Source organism: Schistocerca gregaria, chromosome 5 (genome assembly GCF_023897955.1).
Source record: "Schistocerca gregaria isolate iqSchGreg1 chromosome 5, iqSchGreg1.2, whole genome shotgun sequence".
Taxonomy (NCBI): Eukaryota; Metazoa; Arthropoda; class Insecta; order Orthoptera; family Acrididae; genus Schistocerca; species Schistocerca gregaria.
The window spans coordinates 525,071,711-525,098,575 of record NC_064924.1 but is presented as its reverse complement, the minus strand read 5'-3'; the positions used below and the strand labels follow the sequence as shown (position 1 = coordinate 525,098,575).

Below are 26,865 nucleotides of genomic sequence, written 5' to 3'. Positions count from 1 at the left end.
GTCACTGTTTAAGAAGGGAGATAAAGAAACAGCATCAAATTTCTGTCCCGTTTCACTTTTGCCAGCATTGTCAAAAATTTTAGAAAAGGTAATGTACAATTGGCTTTATAAGCATTTTATCACAAATAACATACTGTCAAATCACAGTTTGGATTTCTAAAGGGTTCTGATATTGAGAAGGCTATCTACACTTACAGTGAAAATGTACTTAATTCATTAGACAAAAAATTGCTGACAACTGGTACATTTTCTAATCTGTGAAAGGCATTGACTGTGTAAATCACAATATCCTTTTAAGTAAATAAGAATATTGTGGTGTAACAGGAAACGCTGCAAAATGGTTCAAATTTTATATCCCTGGCAGCAAACAAATGGTTTTATTAAGAAAGAGACATGTATTAAGCCATCAGGCATCATCCAACTGGGAACTAATTACATATGGGGTCCTACAAGGTTCCATCTTAGGGCCCTTACGTTTTCATGTGTATATCAATGACCTTCCATCAGTAACATTATCAGGTGCCAAGTTTGTTTTATTTGCCAATAACACAAACATTACAATAAATAGCAAATAAAGTGTAGTCTCAGAAAGATTGGCTAATAAAATATTTGTGGACTTAATCATTGGTTCCTAGCCAATGCTTTGGCACTAAACTTTGAAAAAACTCACTACATGAAGTTCAGAATTTATAAGGGGTGTCCCACGAGTATATGCCTAACATATGATGACAAGCAGACAGAAGAAGTGGACAGTGTTAAATTCTTGGGATTACAGCTTGATAATAAATTCAACTAGGAGGAGCACACCACAGAACTACTGAAGTGTCTTAACAAATCTCTATTTGCACTGCAAATTGTGTCAGACGCAGGGGATGTATAGAAATGAAAAAGTTGGCACACTATGATTACTTTCATTCCATAATGTCAAACAAGATTATTGTTTGGGGTAATTCATCAAGCCAAGCTAAAGTTTTCTGGGCACAAAAACGTGCAATAAGAGTTATATGTGGTGTGAACTCAAGAACATCCTGCAGAAGCCTGTTTAGGGAACTAGGGATACTAACTACTGTTTCCCAATATATTTATTCTGTAATGAAATTTGTCATTAAAAATTTGTTACTTTTTCAAACCAACAGCTCAATTCAAGGAATCAATACTATAAATAAGAATAATCTTCACAAGGATTTAAAGTCACTTACTCTTGTACAAAAAGGTGTACATTATTCAGGAACACACATTTTCAATAACTTGCCAGCAGCCATAAAAAGCTTAACAACCAATGAAAATCAGTTTAAGAGAAGCCTAAAGGATTTATTGGTGGCCAATTCCTTCTACTCCATTGATGAATTTGCAAAGATGATGTAACTTACCAAATGAAAGTGTTGGCATGTTGATAGACACACAAACAAACACAAACACACAAACAAAATTCAAGTTTTCGCAAGCAATGGTTGCTTCATCAGGAAAGAGGGAAGGAGAGGGAAAGATGAAAGGATGTGGGTTTTAAGGGAGAGGGTAAGGAGTAATTCCAATCCCGGGAGCGGAAAGACTTACCTTAGGGGGAAAAAAGGATAGGTATACACTCGCACACACACACACAAACACACGCGGCAACTTGAAATTAGCGGAGGTTGAGGCCTGGCGGATATCGAGAAGAGAGGACATACTGAAGGACAAGTTCCCATCTCTGGAGTTCTTACAGGCACATGTCCAACCGCACATACACAGACACAAGCAGACATTTGTAAAGACAAAGAGTTTGGGCAGAGATGTCAGTCGAGGCGGAAGTACAGAGGCAAAGAAGTTGTTGAAAGACAGGTGAGGTATGAGCGGCGGCAACTTGAAATTAGTGGAGGTTGAAACACAAGAAGTGATTTTTGAGTTTGGAGGAAAAGGAGGAAGATTAGAGTTTAATATCCTGTCGAAATCATGATTATTAGAGGTGAAGGACAAGCTCTGATTGTTTCAAGGATGGGGAAGGAAACTGGCCATGTCCTTTCAAAGACACCATCCCAGCATTTCTACAGAGCAATTTGGGGTAATCACGTACAACCTAAATCAGGATGGCTGAAAGTGGATTTGAACTATTTTCCTCCAAAATACGAGTCCACTGTGCTAACCACTGCATCACTTCACTCAGTCTGAGTTTGATGGATACAAACTACAATAACTTTCAAAGTTTAAACTATAAATGAAACTCCTAGTTGGTGGCCATTGCATTCCTCCATCCAGTTCAATTCAAATTAATAAAAATTACCTACTGGCATAAGAAATAGGTATCTTTAGTAACATACTTGACAGGCATCTAAAAGTACAATTATTAAGTAATGCTATACTTAAGAGAATTGTAAGTGTAGTCATAAATATATTAAAAAGTAGTAAAATGAAATGATTATAAGGTATTATTAGCCAAGAGACCTGAGGTTGTTCAGCTGCCTGATGCAAGTCTTTCTATATGACATGACTTCAGCAACTTGTGAGTCAATGAATAAGGAAGGACATGATTAGGATAAAACAAACACCCAATTCTCAAGTTAAGAAAGTCTCAAACCTGGCCAGGAAATGGAACTCAGGACTCTGCGATCTAGAGGCAGCAATTATAACCCCTAGCCATGAACTGTGGACAATAAGTAGTAGTAGTAATAGTATAAATCCACAACAACTATTCAAAACAACTAACAAACAGCACCATTTATATTAATTTTATCATGTTGTTCTCTAGTCTATATTGGATATTTAATAAAAGCTGGTTCAGCATCTATGCACATATGTATCTGGACTCATTCTATACCTTTGGAAGTTCTGTTCAAGGATCCTATCTACACAACATGTTGCATGAATGAATATTCTATAAAAATAAATTTAGGAGACTGTTTTATAAGAAAATACTCTCAATTATTTTATGTTTAAATTAGTACAATTATTTTTTTTTCATTCATATGTCATAAAAGTTAAGTGACACCACTATCTTCTCATAAATTAATAAAAAATGTTTCTTATCATCAGTCAGGAACCGTGGGAAATCCAAAAGGAGTGATGCTCAGTCATGACAATTTGACATGGACAGCACATTGCACAGGTTCTAGACTGGATCTGGCTAACGGTGAAGACTCTTTGGTCAGCTATCTGCCTCTCAGCCACATTGCAGCACAGGTAAATTTATTGCTTTACTGTGTAAGTTACTGCAATTGCTATTTATTTCAAGAGTATAGGTGAAGTGAGTAGAGTTGTAGAAGATCCCTGAAGTTTCCCCAGAATGATGGGATTTTCAGAACATGTGAATAAATGACAGAATGAATGAATGAGACATGCACTCATTCTCATTGTGAACACAAAGTTTGGAAGTCTGATCCTTTTTTGTTGCAGATTGTGGATATTTACGTCAGCATGTCATATGCAGTTGCAGTTTATTTTGCAGATAAAGATGCTCTCAAGGTAGGTATTGCAAAGGCTTTCCTATTTGCTGTTTATATAGCCTGAAACAAATTCTATTTTCTTAATTTATTTCTTTGTCTGTAGGGGAGTCTGATACAAACTCTGAAAGAAGTTCGGCCCACACAATTTGTGGGCGTGCCTCGAGTCTGGGAAAAAATTAGTGAGCAGATGACTAAAGTTGGAGCAGAGACAACTGGAATAAGGAAAACAATAGCATCATGGGCCAAGAGCCAAGGAATACAGCACAATCTTGACTTAATGAATGGGTAAATGCTTCTTGTTCTGCTAATGGTGTATTTTTAAAAGACTCTTGCTTTTATACTTACACTTGCCAAGTGATTTACAGAAAAAATGAAAAATTTTACAGTATATTTAGCTCATACAGGTAATAAAATGGTATTAACATAACAGTGACAATATTGGATCTCAGGAGAAATAGTTTGTATCTGCGAAGGGATATTGGTGTACAGTAAATAATGGTTATACTGCATCACCATTACTCACGAAGTTCATTGATATGTCCCATTCAGCTAAAAGAGTACAAACCGTGAGGCACACAAAACTGTAACATGACAAGCAAACTTGACAGCATTGCAAGGAACTCATTTCAATGAAATTCACTCCATCATATTCAAGTGAAATGTCAGGATGATATCTGTTTCCTCCTCATAAAACCATCACAACTGAGCAGTTTGTCCCACTCTCACTATTAAGTTTGCAAGTGTAATGTAATACAGTGGGAAGAGGGTATACCCCAAGCCATAGTGTTGTGTCTTGTTCCTTTCTGCATTCAAGTGCATATCTCTCTGAGGGATGCAAATGTCACATATTGCCACCAGTAATAGGTCCTGCACCACTCTAGTCACTACAAGAAAATCATTGGTTCTGATTATTTTGGTCTCCCTTTCTACACAGTCTTCAAAAGGTGCTACACATAGTGCACTGATACCTTCAAACTTAAACACATGCCATTCACCTAGCCATATTTCACAGTTATTAATTTATTCTTTTGCTCAAGACATGTGCTTTTGACATTCCAGACAGTCCTGAACAACAGTGCTGAGGCAGGTGAAAGTGTGGGCATACACAGCCATGAGGATATGTTCCTTTTTCACAATATGTCCCACTGTGTCAAAAGGCTTATTTCTTCATATGGCAAAGAAAGCAGGGCAGCCATAATTCCCCTCAACACGATATTCACTCATAATATGTCTAGTGAAATAAAGTGTATGACAGGAAATAGAAACATGCTTAAAACAACACTGAAGCTGTTTTCTCTATAACTGTTCTAGCTTCATAGAAGAATTCTTGAAAATAATAAAATAAAGCATGACACATTTCTGAATTGCCAGTATTTAACCATATTTGAAATTAGTGTAACTGCTTAACAAATGAACATCTCATTTTTATTTTTACACAAGAATGTCTCAAGAAATACACTTCTTTATAGAAAAATGGTTTAAAATAAAACTTTTCTGCTCAGAATGTATGGGGAAAGGATCTCCAGGTAACTGTAATAGCTAGTCTGGTCACATGGTGTATCAAGTCACTGGACCTCAATCTTTTAGAGTTCTCTCTTTGGGGTACCTGAAAAAGATCACCTATGTGGAGTCCCTTCCAGATATGCAGACAATGGAACAATGCATTCATACTGTCTGTGACACCATTTGGTTGCAGGATTGCATATTTGAATGTTTGCTTCTGTCACTGCAGCAGACTCCTGTGGAGGCCACTTCGAACTCCTTTTATAACAGTGTTCTTATCACAACATGGTGTGGACTGTGTTGTACTTTACAGGCATGATGAATTAATAGATACCTTGTAGTATACACTCCATGCATTTCTAGCCATATAGCTTATATTTGCATCCTCAGGGATTATTTCCTACAGTTTGTCTTCATTTAGAGAAATTACCCTGATCTTGTCTTTTCTTCTTGCCCACTGTGATACATTGTTATACCGTATGTACATAAACTTAGCTTTACAGTTGTACTATTTGTTGTTTCTGTCAATTTTACTATAATCACAATATTTCATTAGAATATACATTCATTTATCTTCAGTGACGAGTGTTAAATCTATGAAACTGTACTCAAATATGTAGGATAAGATAGATTGCTACTAACCGTAAAGAAGACACTAAGTTGCAGACAAGCACAATTAAAAGACACTTATGCAAAGCTTTTGGACACAGCCTTCATCAGCAAAAGAGAAACAGAGACACATGCCATTCATACAAACAAGCAAGCACACCTCAAGCACAAATGACCACAAACTCTGGACAATTCAGGACAGCATCCACTAACTGTACTACTTGTGACTGACACCATCAGCTCTGCAAAATATTTATCATAAATAGTGCACAGCTTTTAGTTTAACACTGATTTTTAAGACACTATACTAGAGATAAACATGTTTTTCCAATAAGTTTCATCCTTGCAGGGTTCACTATAACTCAATCTGGTATATGATGGCCAGCATGCTTGTGTTTAAGAAAGTGAAACGTCTTCTGGGATTTGACAGATGCCAGAATTTCTTTTCAGCAGCTGCACCACTTTCCAATGATGTTAAGAAATATTTGATGAGCCTTGACATACCTGTGATGGAGGTAAGTATTTTCAAAATACCTAATAGCAGCTAGTGTAACAGAAAAGAGAAAGATAACTGAATCAAAGACATAAGTTATGCATGCAAGATGGATAAACATCTCCATAACTGCATTTAATAACTCTATTCATTTTCATCAATCAAGGTTTTTGGCATGTCAGAGTGCTCAGGCCCTCATACTTTGGCTATGAGTAGGAATTTCCGCCTAGAAAGTGTTGGAAAAGCACTACCTGGTCTGGAAACCAAATTGCATAATGAAGATGAGGAAGGAGAGGGGGAGGTAATGTAACTCAGTGAAAATTTCATAATTGTCACCCAGAAAAAAATTAAAAATACGATTGTATTGGACAACACACTGATGAAATCGTTTCACGTTTGCAGATATGCTTGTGGGGACGGCATGTGTGTATGGGGTACCTATCTGATCCAGAAAAGACCAGTGAAGCTATCGATGAAGAAGGTTGGCTACATTCTGGTGATTTGGGAACCATTGATGAAAGTGGATTTGTTTATATTACAGGACGTCTCAAGGTAATTAATGGATTTTATTTTAATTTATTAATATATGAGAGCTTGATAGACTATTGTTGCTTACAGATACATCTTTGTAGTAAATCATAGCTTGGGAGAAAAGGTTGATAAGGTGTTTGTATAACATCTTCACTGCTTTTGTATGAGTGTGTTATAAACAACGTCATGTTCCATGAATGTATTTGTTGGCATTTAATCCGATTACTTCTTCAAACTGCATACTAGGACTGCTTCTGTTCCTGTAAGTGAAATGTCTCATACATAAACAAGTATTTCCTGTCTAAATCAGAATGAATAATGGGAGCATCGTGGGACAAAATTTACTGAAACTGGTGTAGTAAAGACAGACATATATTTCACATACTTATTAAAATGAAGGAAGAATGCTGAATCTTAATATTGGGGATTTTGAGGCTGCTTCCTTAGGAAATATATGAAACTGGGGGTAACACATAAAAGTGCTGGAGGAAAGCAGAAACATAACTAAGCCTGGCTTAGAAGAAGTAGGTGGTGATGCGAAGGAGCAGAATGGAACAACGTGCTAATAAAGTGATAATACTGGGCTGCTGGAATGGGTGGATCAAAGATAAGAGCTTAACTCAGAAGATAGTTGACAATGAAAAAAAAAAGAGAATAGGGATAGGAAATGAAATGGCAGAAAATATCAATGAGAGGCTCTGCCATGAAAATACAGAATATAAACTGGAAAATGAAAGAAGGAAAGCTGCTGATGAGAAGGAAAAGGTGTGATTCATGAATTTTCATTGGCATGATTGGCTGATTGTATCCTTTCAAACTTCCAGCTGCCATAATTCCATTGTGTGAGTGTTACAAGATGGAACTTATTGACCTATGACTTTGTTGAGTATTCAACAAATGATAAAAAAACTCATCAACCTAATGTTTTTTAATAAATTACTGGGGTTTGTTTTTTTCCTTGTTGTCATAAATTTATCTTGTAAAATAATGGAGTTGAAATTGGTAAAATATTTACTCAAAGAAGAAAAATATGACTGCATATGAATATGTGCTGCCAATGCTGATTTTCATGTCTGTACTTTAGCAATTACAAGCACTGTGATTCTATCTTTAGTGTCTTAGTTGGATAAATTCCTTTCATTCACATCACTATTTCCGAGCTGTGTTCTTTAAAGATAGTCTGTCTATTTAATTTAGACTCATTACTCCTTTGCTCTCTCATATCTGCATTTCTCCCTGGCATGCACATATCGTGTGTACTCAAAATAAAAGATTCACAGTAAATGCATACTAACTAATCTGTCTCCATACTTTTTTTACCTTACATATTGATCAATGTTCCAAGTACCACTATATTTCAGTTTGTTGTCTCAAAACCTGTACATGCCAAATGAACTGGGGGAGTATGTATATGTATTTCTGTATCTGTGATGTAACCTCATAAAACATTCATTTCAAGTTGTTTGCACTTTCTATTGGTTTTATTTTTAGTAAAATGTTAACTCCTAACAAAATCAAAATAATAATACTGATGACTGAAATGGCAGACCAGCAGTGAAAATAAGTTACTGCCCTTCATTTATATTCAGTATGTAGTAGTAGTAGTAGCAGTAGTAATGGTATTCATCTGTACATCACATTTACAAAGGTACGGGACATGTTGTGGTATTACAGTTGAAGAAGAATGAAAATAACATGATTCACATCCACAGGCATTTGCCTATAGGCCTAGTTTGACAAGGATGGGACAGTGGCCTTACTGTAGGAACTTTTGTAGCATTTACCTGAAGTAATTTAGGGAGGCATTTACCTATAGGCCTAGTTTGACAAGGATGGGACAGTAGCCTTAATGCAGCATTTACCTTAAGTAATTTAGGGAAACCAAGGAAAATCATTAAACAGGATGAGGAAAGTGGAGATCAGATTAAATTTTATGTAACAGAAATAAAATGAACAACTGAAAAAAGTAACTTCTTTTACTACTTCAAATTGGAGGTGAAGCTCAATTTACAATCCCCACTGGGCCAAACAGTACTGTATCATACTCTGCTAATGGCATCATTTGGATGTGGGATGGAGGAGTATGGGGTCAGCACACTGCTCTCCCAGCTGGTGGATATTTCCCAGACCTCCCAGCTGGTACTTCTCACTCAAGTAGCTCCTCAGTTGGCATCACGAGACTGAGTGCACCCTGTTTCAGCCCTACCATCAAGGAATAGTTCTTAGCAGTCTCGAAATCAAACCTGGCCTATCCGCACAGCAGTCAGACAGGCTGATCACTGGGCTACAGAGGTGGCTATTTCTTCTACTAAATGGCATAAAATTTAGTTACCCACAAGGAAAGATTCTGTTTTATTCTCTGGTTAACTTTTGACTTACTTTTCACACAGTACATTTGTGTTACAAATCTTGAGATTAAAGAAAAGATTATGTGATGGATTTTTCTTTTTGGTTGTGAGAATACTTTTCATTATGCACTTTGAATTTATAGGAATCTGATGATGCAAAAACCTGGATTTTCTTTTCCTTGCAGGAACTTATCATCACTGCAGGTGGAGAAAATGTGCCTCCAGTGCTGCTTGAACAGACACTCAAAACAGAACTTCCTTGCATTAGTCATGCTGTTATCATTGGAGAGAGAAGAAAATTTCTGAGTGTATTAATTACTATGAAGGTATGTGTATATTCTGATGATGTAAATAAAACAGAAAGAAACTTCCACATGGGAAAAATATATTAAAAACAAAGATTCCAAGACTTACCAAGCAGGAAAGCGCCGGCAGACAGGCACATGAACAAAACACACAAACACACACACAGAATTATGAGCTTTCGCAACTGGCAGTTGCTTCGTCAGGAAGGAAGGAAGGAGAGGGAAAAATGAAAGGATGTGGGTTTTAAAACCCACATCCTTTCATTTTTCCCTCTCCTTCCTTCCTTCCTGACGAAGCAACTGCCAGTTGTGAAAGCTCGTAATTCTGTGTGTGTGTTTGTGTGTTTTGTTCATGTGCCTGTCTGCCGGCGCTTTCCTGCTTGGTAAGTCTTGGAATCTTTGTTTTTAATATATGTGTATATTCTGATATACATAAAATAGTTATTTTTATATCAGGATAGAGAAAATATTTAGTAAGTGATATTGTTCCCTACAGCAGAAAGGATGAACATTAAGAATTGTTTGCAGGGATCAAAACTGTACATCAATGAACCAACAAAAGCAGATCCAAATTTTCAGTCCAGTCATTCACCCTGTGTAGCTTTTAGTGCCCATAAGATAGAAATGTCAATGGACTAACTCATGAGGCACAAATATTGATGGGCTGCTGGTCAGCGCACACTGCACTGACAGTATGCTGAGTCAGTCTGCTACCTTTTGGACTAAATATATTACACGTGGCACAAAGACAGCCAGACTATCAGATGACAATATCCTCTGATAAGCTCTGTTGGCTCTTAATCTATATGCAAATTAATCCCAGGCTTCAAAATTCAGAAGCACCCAGGCCAGGGCCTAAACTGCAATGAGCATGGCAACGTTTAGCACTATATACATGTCTCACCAAACTCTTTAGACCATGACAGGCTGGTATATCATAGGTATGGTTGTCAGAGTCCCAACTTATATGTGCATGTTGTTGATTGTCAGTTTGTAGCCCAAGAGAAAGAGTATTCAGAGTAATGAACTGAAGAAGCTCAGACAATGGCTTCTGGCCATAGAACATGCCCAGCATCTTTTGTACCCACATCTCGACTAATACATAATAAAATGGGCCTTAGCTCTGCTGCATCTAGTACTTCCCATTTAAGGACAATTACAGAACTCTTGAACATGCAGACAGGTTAGTGGAGTTAGGAGAAGAATTAAGTAAGGTCAGCTGGTTAGGGGAAACACTGAAGAGCAAACACAATTAAAATCAAGACGTATACTGTATTACAGAATGGCAGGGCAGGTATGAATTTAAGACATGAGCTTTATTGCGAACATGAAAATTAAAAACTGTATTGCAGGTATTGAAGAATCGTCAGGCAGAACAGTAAGACTTGTAAAAATAAACAAATGTCACTGCATGGAAATCATTCAAGTTCCTGCACCCACATGCTCACTTATCAGTGAAGAAAATATTATCTGAATGACTACCTACAGAAGATTATAAATGACAACAAATCCCCACTAAAAGAGGTCAATGGGAAATTTTAATGTATAAGTAGGATACGAACTGCAGAAAGCTATTATTGGTAATCTTTGTCAAGCGGGAAGTCACAAATCTGGATTATGAGACTTCATTCAAGCAATATGCATACAATGATGGTTTCCAAATTTCTATTTATTAAGATGCAGTGACAGTTGCAGCCATCACAGTACTTAGAGAGAGATATAGTTTTTTTGTAGCTAATTGCCTTACCAACAGTCTTCATAGTAGTACTCAAGTTGTGTCAATACTTCGCACTCTATGTGTCTTTGTGAAATGCAAGTAAGCAGTTTTAGTTTGTAATTTGTAGCTCCAGTAGACATAAGAAAATAATTACAGTGACTCAGCTGATGATCAAGAAGTGCAAACAATCTACATCTATACTCTGCAAACAACTGTGAGGTGCATGGTAGTGTGTCCATTCCACTATTACAGTTATTATGGTTTCTTCCTGTTCCATTGACATATGGTGCACAGGAAGAATTATTGTTTGCCTCTGTACATGGAGTTATTATTTTAATCTTATCTTCACAATTCCCATGTGAGTGATACATAGGGGATTGTGGTATATTCCTAGAGTAAACACTTAAAGCTGGTTCTTGAAACTTTGCTAATAGACTTTCTCTGGATAGCTTCTATCTATCTCCAAAAGTCTTCAAGAGTAGTTCCTTCAGTATCTCTGTGATTGATTGGATGGATCAGACAAACCTGTGACCATTTGTGCTGCCCTTCCCTGTATACATTCAACATCCCCTGTTAGTCATTTATGGGATGGGTCCCAAATAATTAAGCAAAATTCTAGAACTGGTTGCATGAGTAATTTTTAAGCAATTTTCTTTGTAGACTCATTGCACTTCCCCAACATTACACCAATAAAATGAAGTCTACTACCTGCTTTAACCACAAATGAATCTATGTGATCATTCCATTTCACATTCCTTCAAATTGTTACACCCTAATATTTTGTATGTGTTGGCCGATTCCAATACTGACTCAGTGATGTTACAATCATAGGATACTATGTTGTTTTGTTTTATGAAGTGCAAAATTTTACATTTCTGAACACTTAAAGCAAGTTGTGAACCTCTGCACCACTTAAGATCTGACTGAAGATTTACGCAGCTTCTTTCAGACAGTACTTCATTCATGGTAACTGCACCATCCGCAAAAAGCCTGACGTTACTATTAATATTGTATACAAGATCACTGATATAAATATGAACAGCATGGATCCCAACACACTTCTCTGGGGCACACCCGAAGTTACTGCTACAGCTGAGAATGACTCTCCATCCTCCCTACCAATAAGTCCTCAATCCAGTCATAAATTTACTTGTTACCCCACATGATCATACTTTTGGCAATAAGCGTAGGTGTCGTACTGAGTCAAATGCTTTTTAGAAATCAAGAAATACAGAATCTACCTGACTGCCTTGATCCAAAACTTTTCAACAATGTGAGTTGCATTTCACATGATTGATGTTTTTGAAATCCATGTTGGGTGACAATGAGGAGACCATTCTGTCCAAGATATCTCATTATGTTTGAGCTCAGAAAATGATTCAAGATTCTACAACTAATTGATGTCAAGGATATTGGATGGTAGTTTTGTGGATCAAGTACCCTTCTTGTAGATTGGTGCGACCGGTGATTTTTTCCAAAAACTGGGCATGGTTTGTTGTTCGAGGGACCTACGATGGATTACCATTAGAAGAGGGCTAACTCAGCTGCAAATTCAGTATATAATCTGACAGGGACTCCATTGCGCCTTGGAGCTTTGTTCAGTTTTAACAATTTCACCTGTTTCTCAACACCACTGACACTAATACTTATTTCATTCATCTTTTCAGGCATATTAGGATTAAACCGAGACAAATATTTGCCAGTACAGCAACAAATAGGTTTGACAGTGCAATAATTAGTGATTGAAACTGGGGAAACCTAGCTAACAGCATATACACATACCAGAAGTTTCAGATCCAGAATGGATTCCATATTTCTATGTTGCGTTGGACAGAATACTTCAAAGCTCCAAGTGTCTAGTAATTTCTTGCAGCATTCTGTTTCAACTCCATTACAAAGAAAATGAATTATTATGCAGGCAAAATACCAGAAGATGCAGATGCTCATTAAAATAATGTTAAAAATATTATTTTTTATGTAACAATTGATATGAAGCTGGACTTGGTTCTCTGTATTCTCAAGTCACATGCAAAAAAAAAGTTCCATTCAAGGTAACTGGTTAAAAGAAAAATAATTGAGCCACCTGTTTTTCTGAAACAATGCAATTAAGTAAATTACATCCATCTCCACGTATTCACACTTTCCGACTTATTCCCCATAAAAAAAGAATAAACCAGAGGCATAATCCCAATTACCACTTGATAGTTTTCGAGAATACTTTCAAGGCAAAAGTATTTGCATTGATGAATGTCTGATAAGTTTAGGAAAAGGCTAACAGAACCTGGCAGTGACTTCCAGATATGCTACATAAACTGTATGCTTCAGGTAATGGGCACTGCAACGAGTTGAAAATGTAAGCTGGAAAGAGAAAAATATAATGAGGAGATCATCAAATTTCTGACAAGTGAAGAGATTGTGTTGAAAATGTATGAGGGTCTGTGTGAGAAATGGAGAACTATGTACACAGATGATGTTACAACTTCTTCAGCCGCTTCTAGATCAACACACTTGGTTCTATGACTAACAAAGAAAAATAGGCGACTCCAATTCAATGCAGCTGTCTTGGCAAAAGAACTTACATTTAAATTAACCAGTAACATTCTTATTGTGAAATTGGCTGATCAAAGGAAAGTGTGTGCCTATTCAAAGTGGAGAAACAAAGTTCAGACCTAATAATTGCATAGATTATAATCAAGGAACGAATAGAGTTCACTTACACAATCAGCATTGGTCTTCATATTCACTTATATAAGAAAATATATCACTGGATGTGAGAAGATTTATTTTTGCCTACTAGAAATAGCAATCCACACATAACATATATCAAATCCAGGAGCAGAAAAAATTATGTTCACAAAACTTAAGAATATTGTTCTACCTGACAAACAATGTAGACAAGCAAAGCAGAAAATTCACCTAGGTTTCAAGTTAAGAACTGGAGACATTCTCCAGTAAAAACAGCACCAACTGAGAAAAAAGCTAATCCCTCCAGCAGATGTAAGATCTTATACAAAGGAGGTCAACATTGAAAATTCTGTTTTGGAAGCAACATATCTAAATTTGCCCTTAATATGGACAAGACTTTTGGTCAGGTGAATACAGGGTTATACATACAAAATCAAATAGGGGTAAGGCAGGAGTAGGTTTAACAATGAATAAAAATATACGAGTGTGGGTAACCTACTACAAACAGCATAGTGAAAGCATAATTGTGGCCAAGATAGACAAGAAGTCCACACTCACTACAGTAGTACAAGTTTATATGCCAACTAGCTCTGCAGATGATGAAGAAATTGATGAAATGTATGATGAGATAAAGGAAAGTATTCAGATAGTGAAAGGATATGAAAATTTCATAGTCATGGATGACTGAAATTCGATAGTAGGAAAAGAGAGAGAAGGAAACATAGTAGGTGAATATGGATTGGGGGTAAGAAATGAAAGAGGAAGCCACCTGGTAGAATTTTGCACAGAGCGTAACTTAATCATAGCTAACACTTGGTTCAAGAATCATGAAACAAGGTTGTATACATGGAAGAAGCCTGGAGATACTAGAAGGTATCAGATAGATTATATACTGGTAAGACCGAGATTTGGGAACCAGGTTTTAAATCGTAAGACATTTCCAGAGTCAGAGGTGGACTCTGACCACAATCTATTGGTTATGAACTGCAGATTAAAACTGAAGAAACTGCTAAAAGGTGGGAACCTAAGGAGATGGGACCTGGATAAACTGACTAAACCATAGGTTGTAGAGAGTTTCAGGGACAGCATAAGGGAACAATTGACAGGAATGGGGGAAAGAAATACAGTAGAAGAAGAATGGGTAGCTCTGAGGGATGAAGTAGTGAAGGCAGCAGAGGATCAAGTAGGTAAAAAGACGAGGGCTAGTAGAAATTCTTGGGTAACAGAAGAAATATTGAATTTAATTGATGAAAGGAGAAAATATAAAAATGCAGTAAATGAAGCAGGCAAAAAGGAATACAAACGTCTCAAAAATGATATCGACAGGAAGTGCAAAATGGCTAAGCAGGGATGGCTAGAGGACAAATGTAAGGATGTAGAGGCTTATCTCACTAGGGGAAAGATAGATACTGCCTACAGGAAAATTAAAGAGACCTTTGGAGAAAAGAGTGCCACTTGTATGAATATCAAGAGCTCAGATGGAGACCCAGTTCTAAGCAAAGAAGGGAAAGCAGAAAGGTGGAGGGAGTATATAGAGGGTCTATACAAGGGCAATGTACTTGAGGACAATATTATGGAAATGGAAGAGGATGTAGATGAAGATGAAATGGGAGATATGATACTGCATGACGAGAGTTTGACAGAGCATTGAAAGACCGAGTTGAAACAAGGCCCCGGGAGTAGACAACATTCTATTAGGACTGCTGACAACCTTGGGAGAGCCACTCCCAACAAAACTCTACCATCTGGTGAGCAAGATGTACGAGACAGCAAAATGCCCTCAGACTTCAAGAAGAATATAATAATTTCAGTCCCAAAGAAAGCAGATGTTGACAGATGTGAAAATTACCAAACTATCAGTTTAACAAGTCATGGCTGCAAAATACTAACACGAATTATTTACAGATGAATGGAGAAACTGGTTGAAGCTGACCTTGGGGAGATCAGTTTGGATTCTGTAGAAATGTTGGAACACGTGAGGCCATACTGACCCTACGACTTATCTTAGAAAATAGATTAAGGAAAGGCAAACCTACGTTTCTAGCATTTGTAGACTTAGAGACTGTTTTTGACAATGTTGACTATAATACTCTCTTTGAAATTCTGAAGGTGGCAGGGGTAAAATACAGGGAGTGAAAGGCTATTTACAATTTGTACAGAAATCAGATGGCAGTTATATGAGTCGGGGAACAAGAAAGGGAAGCAAATGTTGGGAAGGGAGTGAGACAGGGTTGCAGCCTCTCCCTGATGTTATGCAATCTGTGTATTGAGTAAGCATTAAAGGAAATAAAAGAAGAATTGGAGTAGGTATTAAAATCTATGGAGAAGAATTAAAAACTTTGAGGTTCGCCAATGACATTGTAATTCTGTCAGAGACAGCAAAGGATTTGGAAGAGCAGTTGAACGGAATGGACAGTGTCTTGAGAGGAGAATATAAGATGAACATCAACAAAAGCAAAATGAGGATAATGGAATGTAGTTGAATTAAGTCGGGTGATGCTGAGGGAATTAGATTAGGAAATGAGGCACTTAAAGTAGAAAAGGAGTTTTGCAATTTGGGGAGCAAAGAAACTGATGATGGGTCAAAGTAAAGAGGATATAAAATGTAGACTGGCAATGGCAAGGAAAGCGTTTCTGAACAAGAGAAATTTGTTAACATCGAGTATAGATTTAAGTGTCAGGAAGTCATTTCTAAAAGTATTTGTATGTAGTGTAGCCATGTATGGAAGTGAAACATGGATGATAAATAGTTTGGACAAGAAGAGAATAGAAGCTTTCGAAATGTGGTGCTACGGAAGAATTCTGAAGATTAGATGGGTCAATCACATAACTAATTAGGAGGTATTGAATAGATTTGGGGAGAAGAGGGATTTGTGTCACAACTTGACTAGAAGAAGGGATTGGCTGGTAGGATATGTTCTTAGGCATCAAGGGATCACCAATTTAGTGTTGGAGGACAGCGTGGAGGGTAAAAATTATAGAGGGGGTCCAAGAGATGAATACTCTAAGCGATTCAGAAGGATGTAGGTTGCAGTAGGTACTGGGAGATGAAGAAACTTGTACAGGATAGGGTAGCATGGAGAGCTGCATCAAACCACTCTCAAGACTGAAGACCACTACAACAAGAAAATGGACAAGTAGTTCATGGTGTATCATATACCACTGAACAAAGTGTGATTATTTCTGATTATATAACACTTTGGTGTAATGTTGTCACAATGTGTACACAATTTTCTATGGGAAAAAGTACAAAAATGCAATGAAAACAATTACAATCATATAGCAAAACTACTGCATTAAGAATAAGGAAGTAAAGCAGAATAAATGAATCATCAAATTCAGCACCTTACAAAGTGAGGAGTATACGTGGATGAACGAGGCAGATATCTAATAATGGTATTCATATGGTGGTGGGGGGAGCTACTGTGGTGACCATGAGATTAACTGATCAAAGTGCATTGTGCAGTGTGGTGCAAAGTGTAATCTTTGCCTTTCTGATGTCTTTTACATTTTTAATGTGCTTATTTTACTGGTGTCTTTTCCAAAGTGTATTTTTTCAGTAAGTTGCAGTTATAGGTTATTGTATAACATTTTGTCATTCACACTTAGGGTAACACTACAACAGGAGTTCTTAAAATTTTTAATGTGAAAATCACTGTACAACTAAGGATCACTCAGTGAGCAATGAAGATGCATGTCAGGAAATACAAAAAGAGATAACAAAGAAGCAAATGTATTGGAGCAATTCCTGAAGTGGAAGACATTATACCTTAATGACACTGAAATGGAAGATATGGGCTTATCACCAGATAAATGGCTGGTATATGGTAGAAAAACATTATTTGCTTATTCCAGGAGATAAGAAAAGACACACAATGACCTAATGGACTGGTATTACAACGTATACCATGGTTGTGTATAGCTGAAGACCACAAAGCATGGGAAAGTTTAGCAGTAGCTTTTATCCAGCAACGGATGCTGAATGGCTGATGATGATAATGATCTATATCTGCAGTACAATAACTGCAAGATATGCACAAGAGGAAGTAACAGTAATGTAGAATGTATCTCTGAAAGGATTATATTTTAGTAAGCATTAAACTTACAGGAAAACTATAACATATTCCGGAATAAGAATAATGGAAATTACTAAAAATATTTTGTTCCTCGTCAACATAATTTATCATTTCTATATGCCACGATTCAAGAATCACGTTTCACCAAAATATATCCCACAACTTTTGTACTAATGATGAAGCCTTCTTGTTCTGAAGATACTTTTAGAATTTTTTCACTATTTCTAATTATTCATTCATACTTTGATCTTTTTTGAGTTATATTACATATGTCAATGTATATTTAAAATTTAAAGTTACAGGGCAAATTACAAATTACAGGAGACACATATATAAGTAGTAAATGAAGCCACAGATAAAAAATTATAATTTACTAGATATAGTCAAACAATTTCACTCTTTGTTGCAATGCTTGAGTGTTGATTAAACACAGAAAAAGGCAGGTGAAATATTCACTGACATTACATTGGTATAATATAGATAAATTACATATTTAATTACAAAGAAAAAATGTATGTATGTTCAGAAATTAAGTTTTCTGATGAACTACTAACTGAATAACCTTCAAATGGCTTTAATACTGAGCACTAACAAATTGTCCCAATAATGACACATGTTTTTAGATACAGAAAAATTAGGGCTACAAAATAGTAATAAGATATATTTAGAAGGTTTCCTAAAATTTGGACAATCACTGTTTCTTACAATGACACCATTTTTGAGCAGTAATATTTCTTGAATTACAAAATTTTGAAAGAAGATAACATGTATTTAGTTATCAGAAAATTTGGGCTTTAAAACAAGACACATCAATCCTGAAACAAACACTCCTTAGGAGAGTCAAATTTTGAGAGCAGTGGTTTTATGGAAACTTACATTTTGAATACTACCTTAAATAAAATACTATTTTACAGAATAATTATATCATTGTCATCAGCTTCATATAAATTAGACTTCAGATACCAAAAATCAGATAGATACAACTTTTAAAAGAACACTGATATTTCACATTACATACGGTATATTAATTACATGTGTACTTACAGTAGAAGTGATATAAAAGCAAGTAACCTCTTTGCAACTTGTGCTTAGGAGGTAATATATGTTATAGTGTGTTTTCAGCAACCTAAGCCAACAAAGGCTGTTCTAGTTTTTAGTTTATGAAAACATTAGCCTAGTATATTTGCTCACTTCAGTTTTTGCATAGTTATTTGTTGTATACAATGTGGTAAATTGTTATGACTTACCTTAATTTGTTGTGGTTGTGAACTAAACAAACCTCCATTTATCTATTAACATATGTTTTCATCTATCAAATAATATGCATTAATTAACTCTTTAGATTTTTTGGAAAGGTGAGATGCACACAAACTAGCGGAAACTTGCTCCAATTTATTTGACAGTTTGAGATCATTAAAGAGCATTTCTTGAGCAGTGCAAACTATTTTAAGTAATTATTCCAATGAAAGTCAAGTAACAAAAAGCCAGTAATGTTGCATCAGCCATTCAGTACCCACAGTGACATATGGTGGTGTCATTACATAGATAAAATAAATCATGTTCCAGATTCTGTGTATATTATCTTTCATAACTACTTTTCATTTGCTCTTGTTAAATCATGTTCCAGATTCTGTGTATATTATGTTTCATAACTACTTTTCATTTGATCTTGTTAATGAATTTAATTACTCATGAGTATTTGTACTTTCTAGTTACAATGAACTGAATACATAATACAAAATATTATTATCAAAATGGATAATTGTGAGACTATTGCAGAATAGTCAGAAGAAGGAACGTTAGTGTTATTTTCTTGTGGGATATAGAATTGCAATGTACATGGGGAAGGATGTAGATTACAGGGGGAGATGGTGTGATTGTTACTATTGCTACACAATGCTGCAAAAAGAACTTGTTTGCCAGTAGTAATGTTAGGGGTGAATCAGAAGATTGGACTGCAGTTAAGTCTTCTGAACCAATCAAAAATTCAGGATAGAGTCCAAGTCTGATAGGTTCAGTCTCGGAATCTCATTCTTTAGAGATGGTGGAAAAAATATACACATAAACAAAATAAAAGAACAAAAGCAAACTAGCATTTTTCATTTAGTATACACACAACTCAAAAAATCATAAGTTGTCTTCAGTAGACGGCATAAAGTGCCAGATAATACAAGAAAGGAAAGAGCTGAGAAGATCAAGAAGGCAGTATTGAGAGTAAATAGTTATGGGAGAGAAAGAGAGAGAGGGGGGAGGGGGGGGGGGGGGAGGAATGTCAAAAAAATAAAGACCTCTTGACGTGATGATTACCAATTAACTAGCATTTCTAAGTCAAGTTCATCTTAGCTATGTCACCTGCATTTAGGTTCTTTGAGGGAGGATCTTAGTAAAGAAGAACATATATCAATAACATGGGTTCAGGTAACACCCTGACACAATCTCAATTGTGCAAATGAGTATGACATCAAACACATTACCAAGAATGCTCATCACACTAGTTTGAATATTGTGCCACATTCTGCATGGCATGATATCATTAGGAGGTAAACAACATGTATTTTATATAACTGAAGAAGCAGCTGAGCTTTTTCAAAGCACCCATTTTGCTGCAAATTTACCAGGTTACATTTACCTGACATACCACAAGTAAGGTCCCTGTGAATTTGTACATGGTAATGGCAGAATGTTCATGGATACCAATTTGGAACCATTCACGTTTTTTATTCTTGGATTTGTGCTTGTAAAGCAGGAGCCTTCTCTTTCTAACCAGTGATATTGTTGGTTTATTATTTTGTTTCCTTTAGCAGATCTATAGGATATCTGGCCATCAAGTGTACTACTGCTTAAAATCCTTTACAATACAGTGCATTTTTTCTAATTGTATGACTAGGGTCTGTATTGAAAGTCTCAGTTAGTGACACACATGACCAATTGATATACAGCATGAAAATTAAATATCTGTCTGTCAGTTCTAGATCATTTCTGCATCTGCCACTCTCCATTCAGAACAAGCTAACTGCCTTCTGCAATCCTCTGGTCAAAAACAAATTTAGTTTGATGTCTATTAGGAACACATTTTCTTGTTGGTTGACAATGTGATCCTTAATCAGATGCCATTTAAAATTAGAGGTATACTTTATACATCTAACCAGAAATAAATAACATGAAATCAGTTCTCTGTGGCAACTCTGCACAAGTCTGATTAAACTTGCTTCATAGTTGACACTTCACGAACTGAAGCTGGTTTCCTTCAATCAGCACGCTCAGTGTCATGTCTGAACCATTTGCCATTGCGAAACTACCACAACAATTATTGGTCCGCTCCAGTACATAAGCTACCCATGGAATTGCACGTTGCTGAATTTTTGAAGGCTGTGACCAGAGTCATAAATATAACAGCCTAAAGCAGTGTAGTGGCATAGTGCAGTGGTTGGTGTAAAACACATGGAAGCACTATCAAGACTGTGTCAGAAATTTTGAAGGGTCCTGATCAGAAGATTGGTATGAAGTGTGTTTTTGTTCTATAATATACTCCAGCTTAAAAAGTGAAGCCCCACCTGACCACCACTTTTCCAGTGAAATAGTAATATAATCATGTCAGTACATCTACATAATTAGACCTACTTACAATTGATCTTCATTACTGTCAATACTGGTATCTCAGTGATTTTGGTCCACACAACACTTAACTTGGACAGAGAAATAAATCAGATGGAAATATAAAGCTGTATCACTCAATACTTTTCTCTGAAAGAGTAAGGTGTTATAAATTCTATACAACTAACCACCATATTAACCTGATGTGCAGATTGTTGTAGCTTCAAATCCTGTCAAAAGTAGCAAATTTATTTTATTTCTGAACCTAATCAAAGGAATTTAATTATTATTTTTATTCAATTAATTGATTTACACATTTCTTCTAATACTTTGTAATGTCATTTTTATTACCATATTGACTCTTTCATTTGCGATTCTTCTTCTTCTTATCATTCTTTTTTTTTTATTATTTGAAATCTGTCTGTGTTGCTTGTAATATGCAACAGAGTGCCAACTAGCACTGCTCCTTTGTAACCAGCAATAGTGAGAAATCAGAGTTTGCTTTTAGTGCAGAAACAGATTTTTTTTGCCTTGTGTTTGCTCATAAACGTTAGTTTCAATTGTTGTGAACAAAGCGACCGAGACTTTATTTCAGCCACAGATTGTTGACTGCCATTTTTTTTGTTACACAATGGACATCATGAAGTTGTAATTATGCTAGGATACGACTTTAAATTCATGGCTATAAAATGCATTGTCTGATTCAGTTAAGTCATTGGTTACTTAAAATCAGCTGTGGAGAGAGCATCTCATGTTTCCGCAGCTGCTACAACATTGCTCCATATGGACAACAGCAAACTTCACACTGAAGATGAGCGGGCTGTACACCATATGGATTCAGCTGCCCGAGAGCAAATATTTCTGGTGGGTGATGAAGGAGGTACTAAACCTTCTGAAGCCCTTCTGAAAAAGTGCCACTGTGCCAGAAAAATTCATCAAGGTAGTTTTCAAGGGGTTTCCGCAACTGGCAACTCCTGACTTCCTGAAAAAGGAGTGCAAGTCCCTGGTTTTTTTTTCTGTGTGCACTGTCTCACATATCAAGGGCCTGCAATCACAGAGAGGGTCGCCGTCACTCCCGGTTACAGCTGTTGACAAGCTGGAGAACTGGAAGCTCTTTCAGCTGATCAGAGTGGCCCACAGGGCAGTCACTGTCAAATCATTGAGACAGAAGAGAGAAGTGGTCCAGTGTTTGTGCTGCCAGGGGCAGCGCAAGTGACTCACCACTGCTTCTTCACTGACACATTTGTGACATGTGTGTGCAACTATACCACCAAGGAATGCTTGCTGCCAATGATGCACACACCCATGTGCAGGAATTGTGGCAGTGCACACATGGTGAGTTATTGTGGCTGTGAATATTTGAAAGCTGTGGTGGCTCATCAGCAAGGGGAGCCAAACAAGTTGAAAATTGTGTGATCCACATGAAGATGGTGCTCAAGTGCATGAGCAATAGAGGGGTTGAATTTGTAGCGATAGAGCAATCACATAGCCTCAGTTGTGGGTAAAGCAGTTGGGAAGAATGTGATTCATTGGTAGAATAGTAGGGAAATGCAGTCTACAAAGGATACTGCATACAAAACATCCATGTGACCCTTCCTAGAATATTGCTCAAGCATGTGGAACACATACCAAATAACAGTAACAAGCAAAATTGAATAGATACAAAGTCAGACAGCTTGAACAGTCACACATTTGTTCAACAGGTGGGAGAATGTCTTGAAGATTCCGAAAGAACTGAACTGACAGACGCAAACTATTCACTGAAAACCCACATAGAAAATTCCTAGAACAAACTTCAAGGGGATGGATCTAGGAATAGGTTACAAACCCCAAAATGGGGCCTATTGCTCCAAAAACTGTTGTGAAAACATGATTAAACTAATTACAGCACACACAAAGGCATTAGGCCTAAGGCAATAATTCTTCCCACAGTACATTTGTGAATGGAAAGAGAGTATATCCTAATAACAGTTAGAATGGGATGTACTCTCCACCATGCACTTCATAGTAGTTAGCAGAATATTGATGTAGAGACTGAAAGTTAATATACACTACAAACATACCTAGTCTTTACAAATTACAGGTATGGTTTTAGGAAGCTAGTTATTCTTTCATATCCCCAGTAAGGGTTAAGCAGATGGGACACATGGATAAAAAGTCTGGAAGACTGATATTATATCTGCTTTTTATGCATTCTTCTGTTGAAAAATTTACTTGCCATACAGAGAGAAGCACATTGTGCGGCAATCATGTTGGACACTCTTCATTCCAAAGAAGCAAATTGCTCTGGAGAAGTATTCAGGCACATATTTCAATAGGTTTCAGATTGCTGTCACACTCTTAGGTGCATATGTGGATCCTTCGCAGTAGTAAACAATCAAAGATGAAATTCAATGATCACTTCATTAGCTAAAAAAGCAACCAGTAGGACTATCTCAACATAGTTCCTTTTCTTTTGATTCGTCTTTTTGTTTCTTTAAACTGACTTTCAGGTTTTTTAAATGAACTGTTATTCCATCAAATCATATTAATTTAGTCCATTTAGTTTCACCAGCTATCTTTCTATTTTCTCTGTGAATCATAAGAGAGTTTGTGAGATTTTACACACAAGTGAGGGAATGACTTCAAATGGTACTTTTTTTAATTTTCAGACTGAAATTGAAAAAGAGACTGGTGAACCACTAGATGAGCTGGATGCAATTGCCAGGCGCTGGTGTAAGACACATGGAAGCACTGCCAAGACTGTGTCAGAAATTTTAAAGGGTCCTGATCAGAAGGTTGGTACAAAGTTTGTTTTTGTTCTACAATATACTCCAGTTTAAAAAGTGCAGTCTCACCTGCATGCCACTGTTCAAGTGAAATAATAATATAATCATGTCAGTACATCTACATAATTAGACCAACTTACAATTGATTTTCATTACTGTCAGTACTGGTATCTCACTGGTTTTGGTCCACATAACTCTTGAACTGGGCAGAGAAATAAACCAGATGGAAATGTAAAGTCGAATTACTAAATACTTTTCTTTGGAAGAGTCAGATGTTACAAATTCTATACAATTTTTATTCATAATTATGAAGAGACAAAATTAATAAAAAGCTACAGTAAACATAGAATATGCAGCGCAAAAATTCGATTTTGAACAGAAGACTACATATAAAAGACACCAAACAAAATTAGGGGGGCATAATCACCATACCCAGGAATCACAGCACATAATTCGTCCATATAGAGGGTGTTAGGAACTCTCCAGTTTTCAAGGAGATAGATAGATAGGTAGATAGATAGATAGATAGATAGAGAGAGAGAGAGAGAGAGAGAGAGAGAGAGAGAGATAGAATTTGATTTTGTATGGGAAAAAACTTGCTACAGATTATTGGCGTCAGTTATTTTCACTCATTCTATAAAGAAAAATACAGAAGGTGGAACTGCTTCACATTGAAACCTAATGCAACAGCTACTCATTAATTTCTGTTCATGATGTTGCTGGATTAGCCTACAGAGCTGGTACTGAGATACCAACTGTTATCCACAGACAAATTGTAATACAGGTATGTTCTGATTAGGCAAATTACTCTTTTGTATCATCTGAATGAAACAGTGTCTTGCTCACCATAGTCAGCAGAAAAGTGACTGAATGGACTGAATACAAGGGATCTTGCAGCTAGAGAAGGTGCAGTTGTTTGGGGATATTGTAATTAAATATAGCAGAATCAGTCCCTCGAGATTACAATATTTTAAATTGGGATGGCTGCATTGGGATGCATGACAAGCAAGGTGTGTCTTTCAAAGTCATGTTAACGGTGAGCAGTTGCTAAAGACTTCATTTGGAACATTATTGTATAGGTTACCAGCAACTGGTTGATTTGTGCAAGTTGTAATGACAAGATTGAGAGACAGTTTTTTTCTGCAAAACTACATTTAAAATTTTGTGCAGTCCACAGCACAGCAAAGCACCCTTTTCTGTCCAGTGAGAGCAAGCTGTCACTTCATCAAGGTATCACATATGGGCTACATCTTACCAATGGCTAAACAGTCTGGTCCACTGTAGAAATTCCATAATTTCCTGCAACTTTCTTCCTCTGTACGACTACTCAGTGGACAGACCTTACAAGCTATGGAGGTGAGTTTAAGTCTCAGCCACATCTCACAAAACACTCTTTGGTACCACTAGCAACAGCACAGAGGAATATCAAGTACACATCAAGCACCATTTAAAATATGAGAATAGCTAGTAACAGCAGACAAGTACATAAGTATAATCACTGGATGTCACTCACTGCTATCCACAAGAGAGGGGGGGCGGGGGGAGGGTCACAAGAAGAGTGGGTACTTGCCTCCTCCCCTCTTCCATATGGAATATTGAGAACTATTCATTACGGAATTCTCATATGCAATGAATAACAACCAATTTCCCCTGAAATATAATACACTCCTGGAAATGGAAAAAAGAACACGTTGACACCGGTGTGTCAGACCCACCATACTTGCTCCGGACACTGCGCGAGGGATGTACAAGCAATGATCACACGCACGGCACAGTGGACACACCAGGAACCGCAGTGTTGGCCGTCGAATGGCGCTAGCTGCGCAGCATTTGTGCACCGCCGTCGTCAGTGTCAGCCAGTTTGCCGTGGCATACGGAGCTCCATCGCTGTCTTTAACACTGGTAGCATGCCGCGACAGCGTGGACGTGAACCGTATGTGCAGTTGACGGACTTTGAGCGAGGGCGTATAGTGGGCATGCGGGAGGCCGGGTGGACGTACCGCCGAATTGCTCAACACGTGGGGCGTGAGGTCTCCAAAGTACATCGATGTTGTCGCCAGTGGTCGGCAGAAGGTGCACATGCCCGTCGACCCGGGACCGGACCGCAGCGACGCACGGATGCACGCCAAGACCGTAGGATCCTACGCAGTGGCGTAGGGGACCGCACCGCCACTTCCCAGCAAATTAGGGACACTGTTGCTCCTGGGGTATCGGTGAGGACCATTCGCAACCGTCTCCATGAAGCTGGGCTATGGTCTCGCACACCGTTAGGCCGTCTTCCGCTCACGCCCCAACATCGTGCAGTCCGCCTCCAGTGGTGTCGCGACAGGCGTGAGTGGAGGGACGAATGGAGACGTGTCGTCTTCAGTGATGAGAGTCGCTTCTGCCTTGGTGCCAATGATGGTCGTATGCGTGTTTGGCGCCGTGCAGGTGAGCGCCACAATCAGGACTGCATACGACCGAGGCACACAGGGCCAACACCCGGCATCATGGTGTGGGGAGCGATCTCCTACACTGGCCGTATACCTCTAGTGATCGTCGAGGGGACACTGAATAGTGCACGGTACATCCAAACCGTCATCGAACCCATCGTTCTACCATTCCTAGACCGGCAAGGGAACTTGCTGTTCCAACAGGACAATGCACGTCCGCATGTATTCCGTGCCACCCAACGTGCTCTAGAAGGTGTAAGTCAACTATCCTGGCCAGCAAGATCTCCGGATCTGTCCCCCATTGAGCATGTTTGGGACTGGATGAAGCGTCGTCTCACGCGGTCTGCACGTCTAGCACGAACGCTGGTCCAACTGAGGCGGCAGGTGG

The 26,865-nt window shown here is 37.6% G+C and overlaps 1 protein-coding gene across 3 annotated transcripts in view; it reads left to right on the top strand.

Annotated features, from left to right (window-relative positions):
- Nucleotides 1-26,865, top strand: part of LOC126272286 (very long-chain-fatty-acid--CoA ligase bubblegum) — a 174,211-nt gene that overhangs the window by 133,939 nt on the left and 13,407 nt on the right. For all 3 annotated transcript variants that reach the window (XM_049975045.1, XM_049975043.1, XM_049975046.1), the window contains exons 8-15: nucleotides 3,007-3,153; nucleotides 3,367-3,435; nucleotides 3,520-3,701; nucleotides 5,878-6,043; nucleotides 6,188-6,322; nucleotides 6,424-6,573; nucleotides 9,086-9,226; nucleotides 23,929-24,054. In XM_049975045.1, the coding sequence (XP_049831002.1) occupies nucleotides 3,007-3,153; nucleotides 3,367-3,435; nucleotides 3,520-3,701; nucleotides 5,878-6,043; nucleotides 6,188-6,322; nucleotides 6,424-6,573; nucleotides 9,086-9,226; nucleotides 23,929-24,054 (1,116 nt within the window). The remainder of the gene's footprint in view (nucleotides 1-3,006; nucleotides 3,154-3,366; nucleotides 3,436-3,519; nucleotides 3,702-5,877; nucleotides 6,044-6,187; nucleotides 6,323-6,423; nucleotides 6,574-9,085; nucleotides 9,227-23,928; nucleotides 24,055-26,865) is intronic.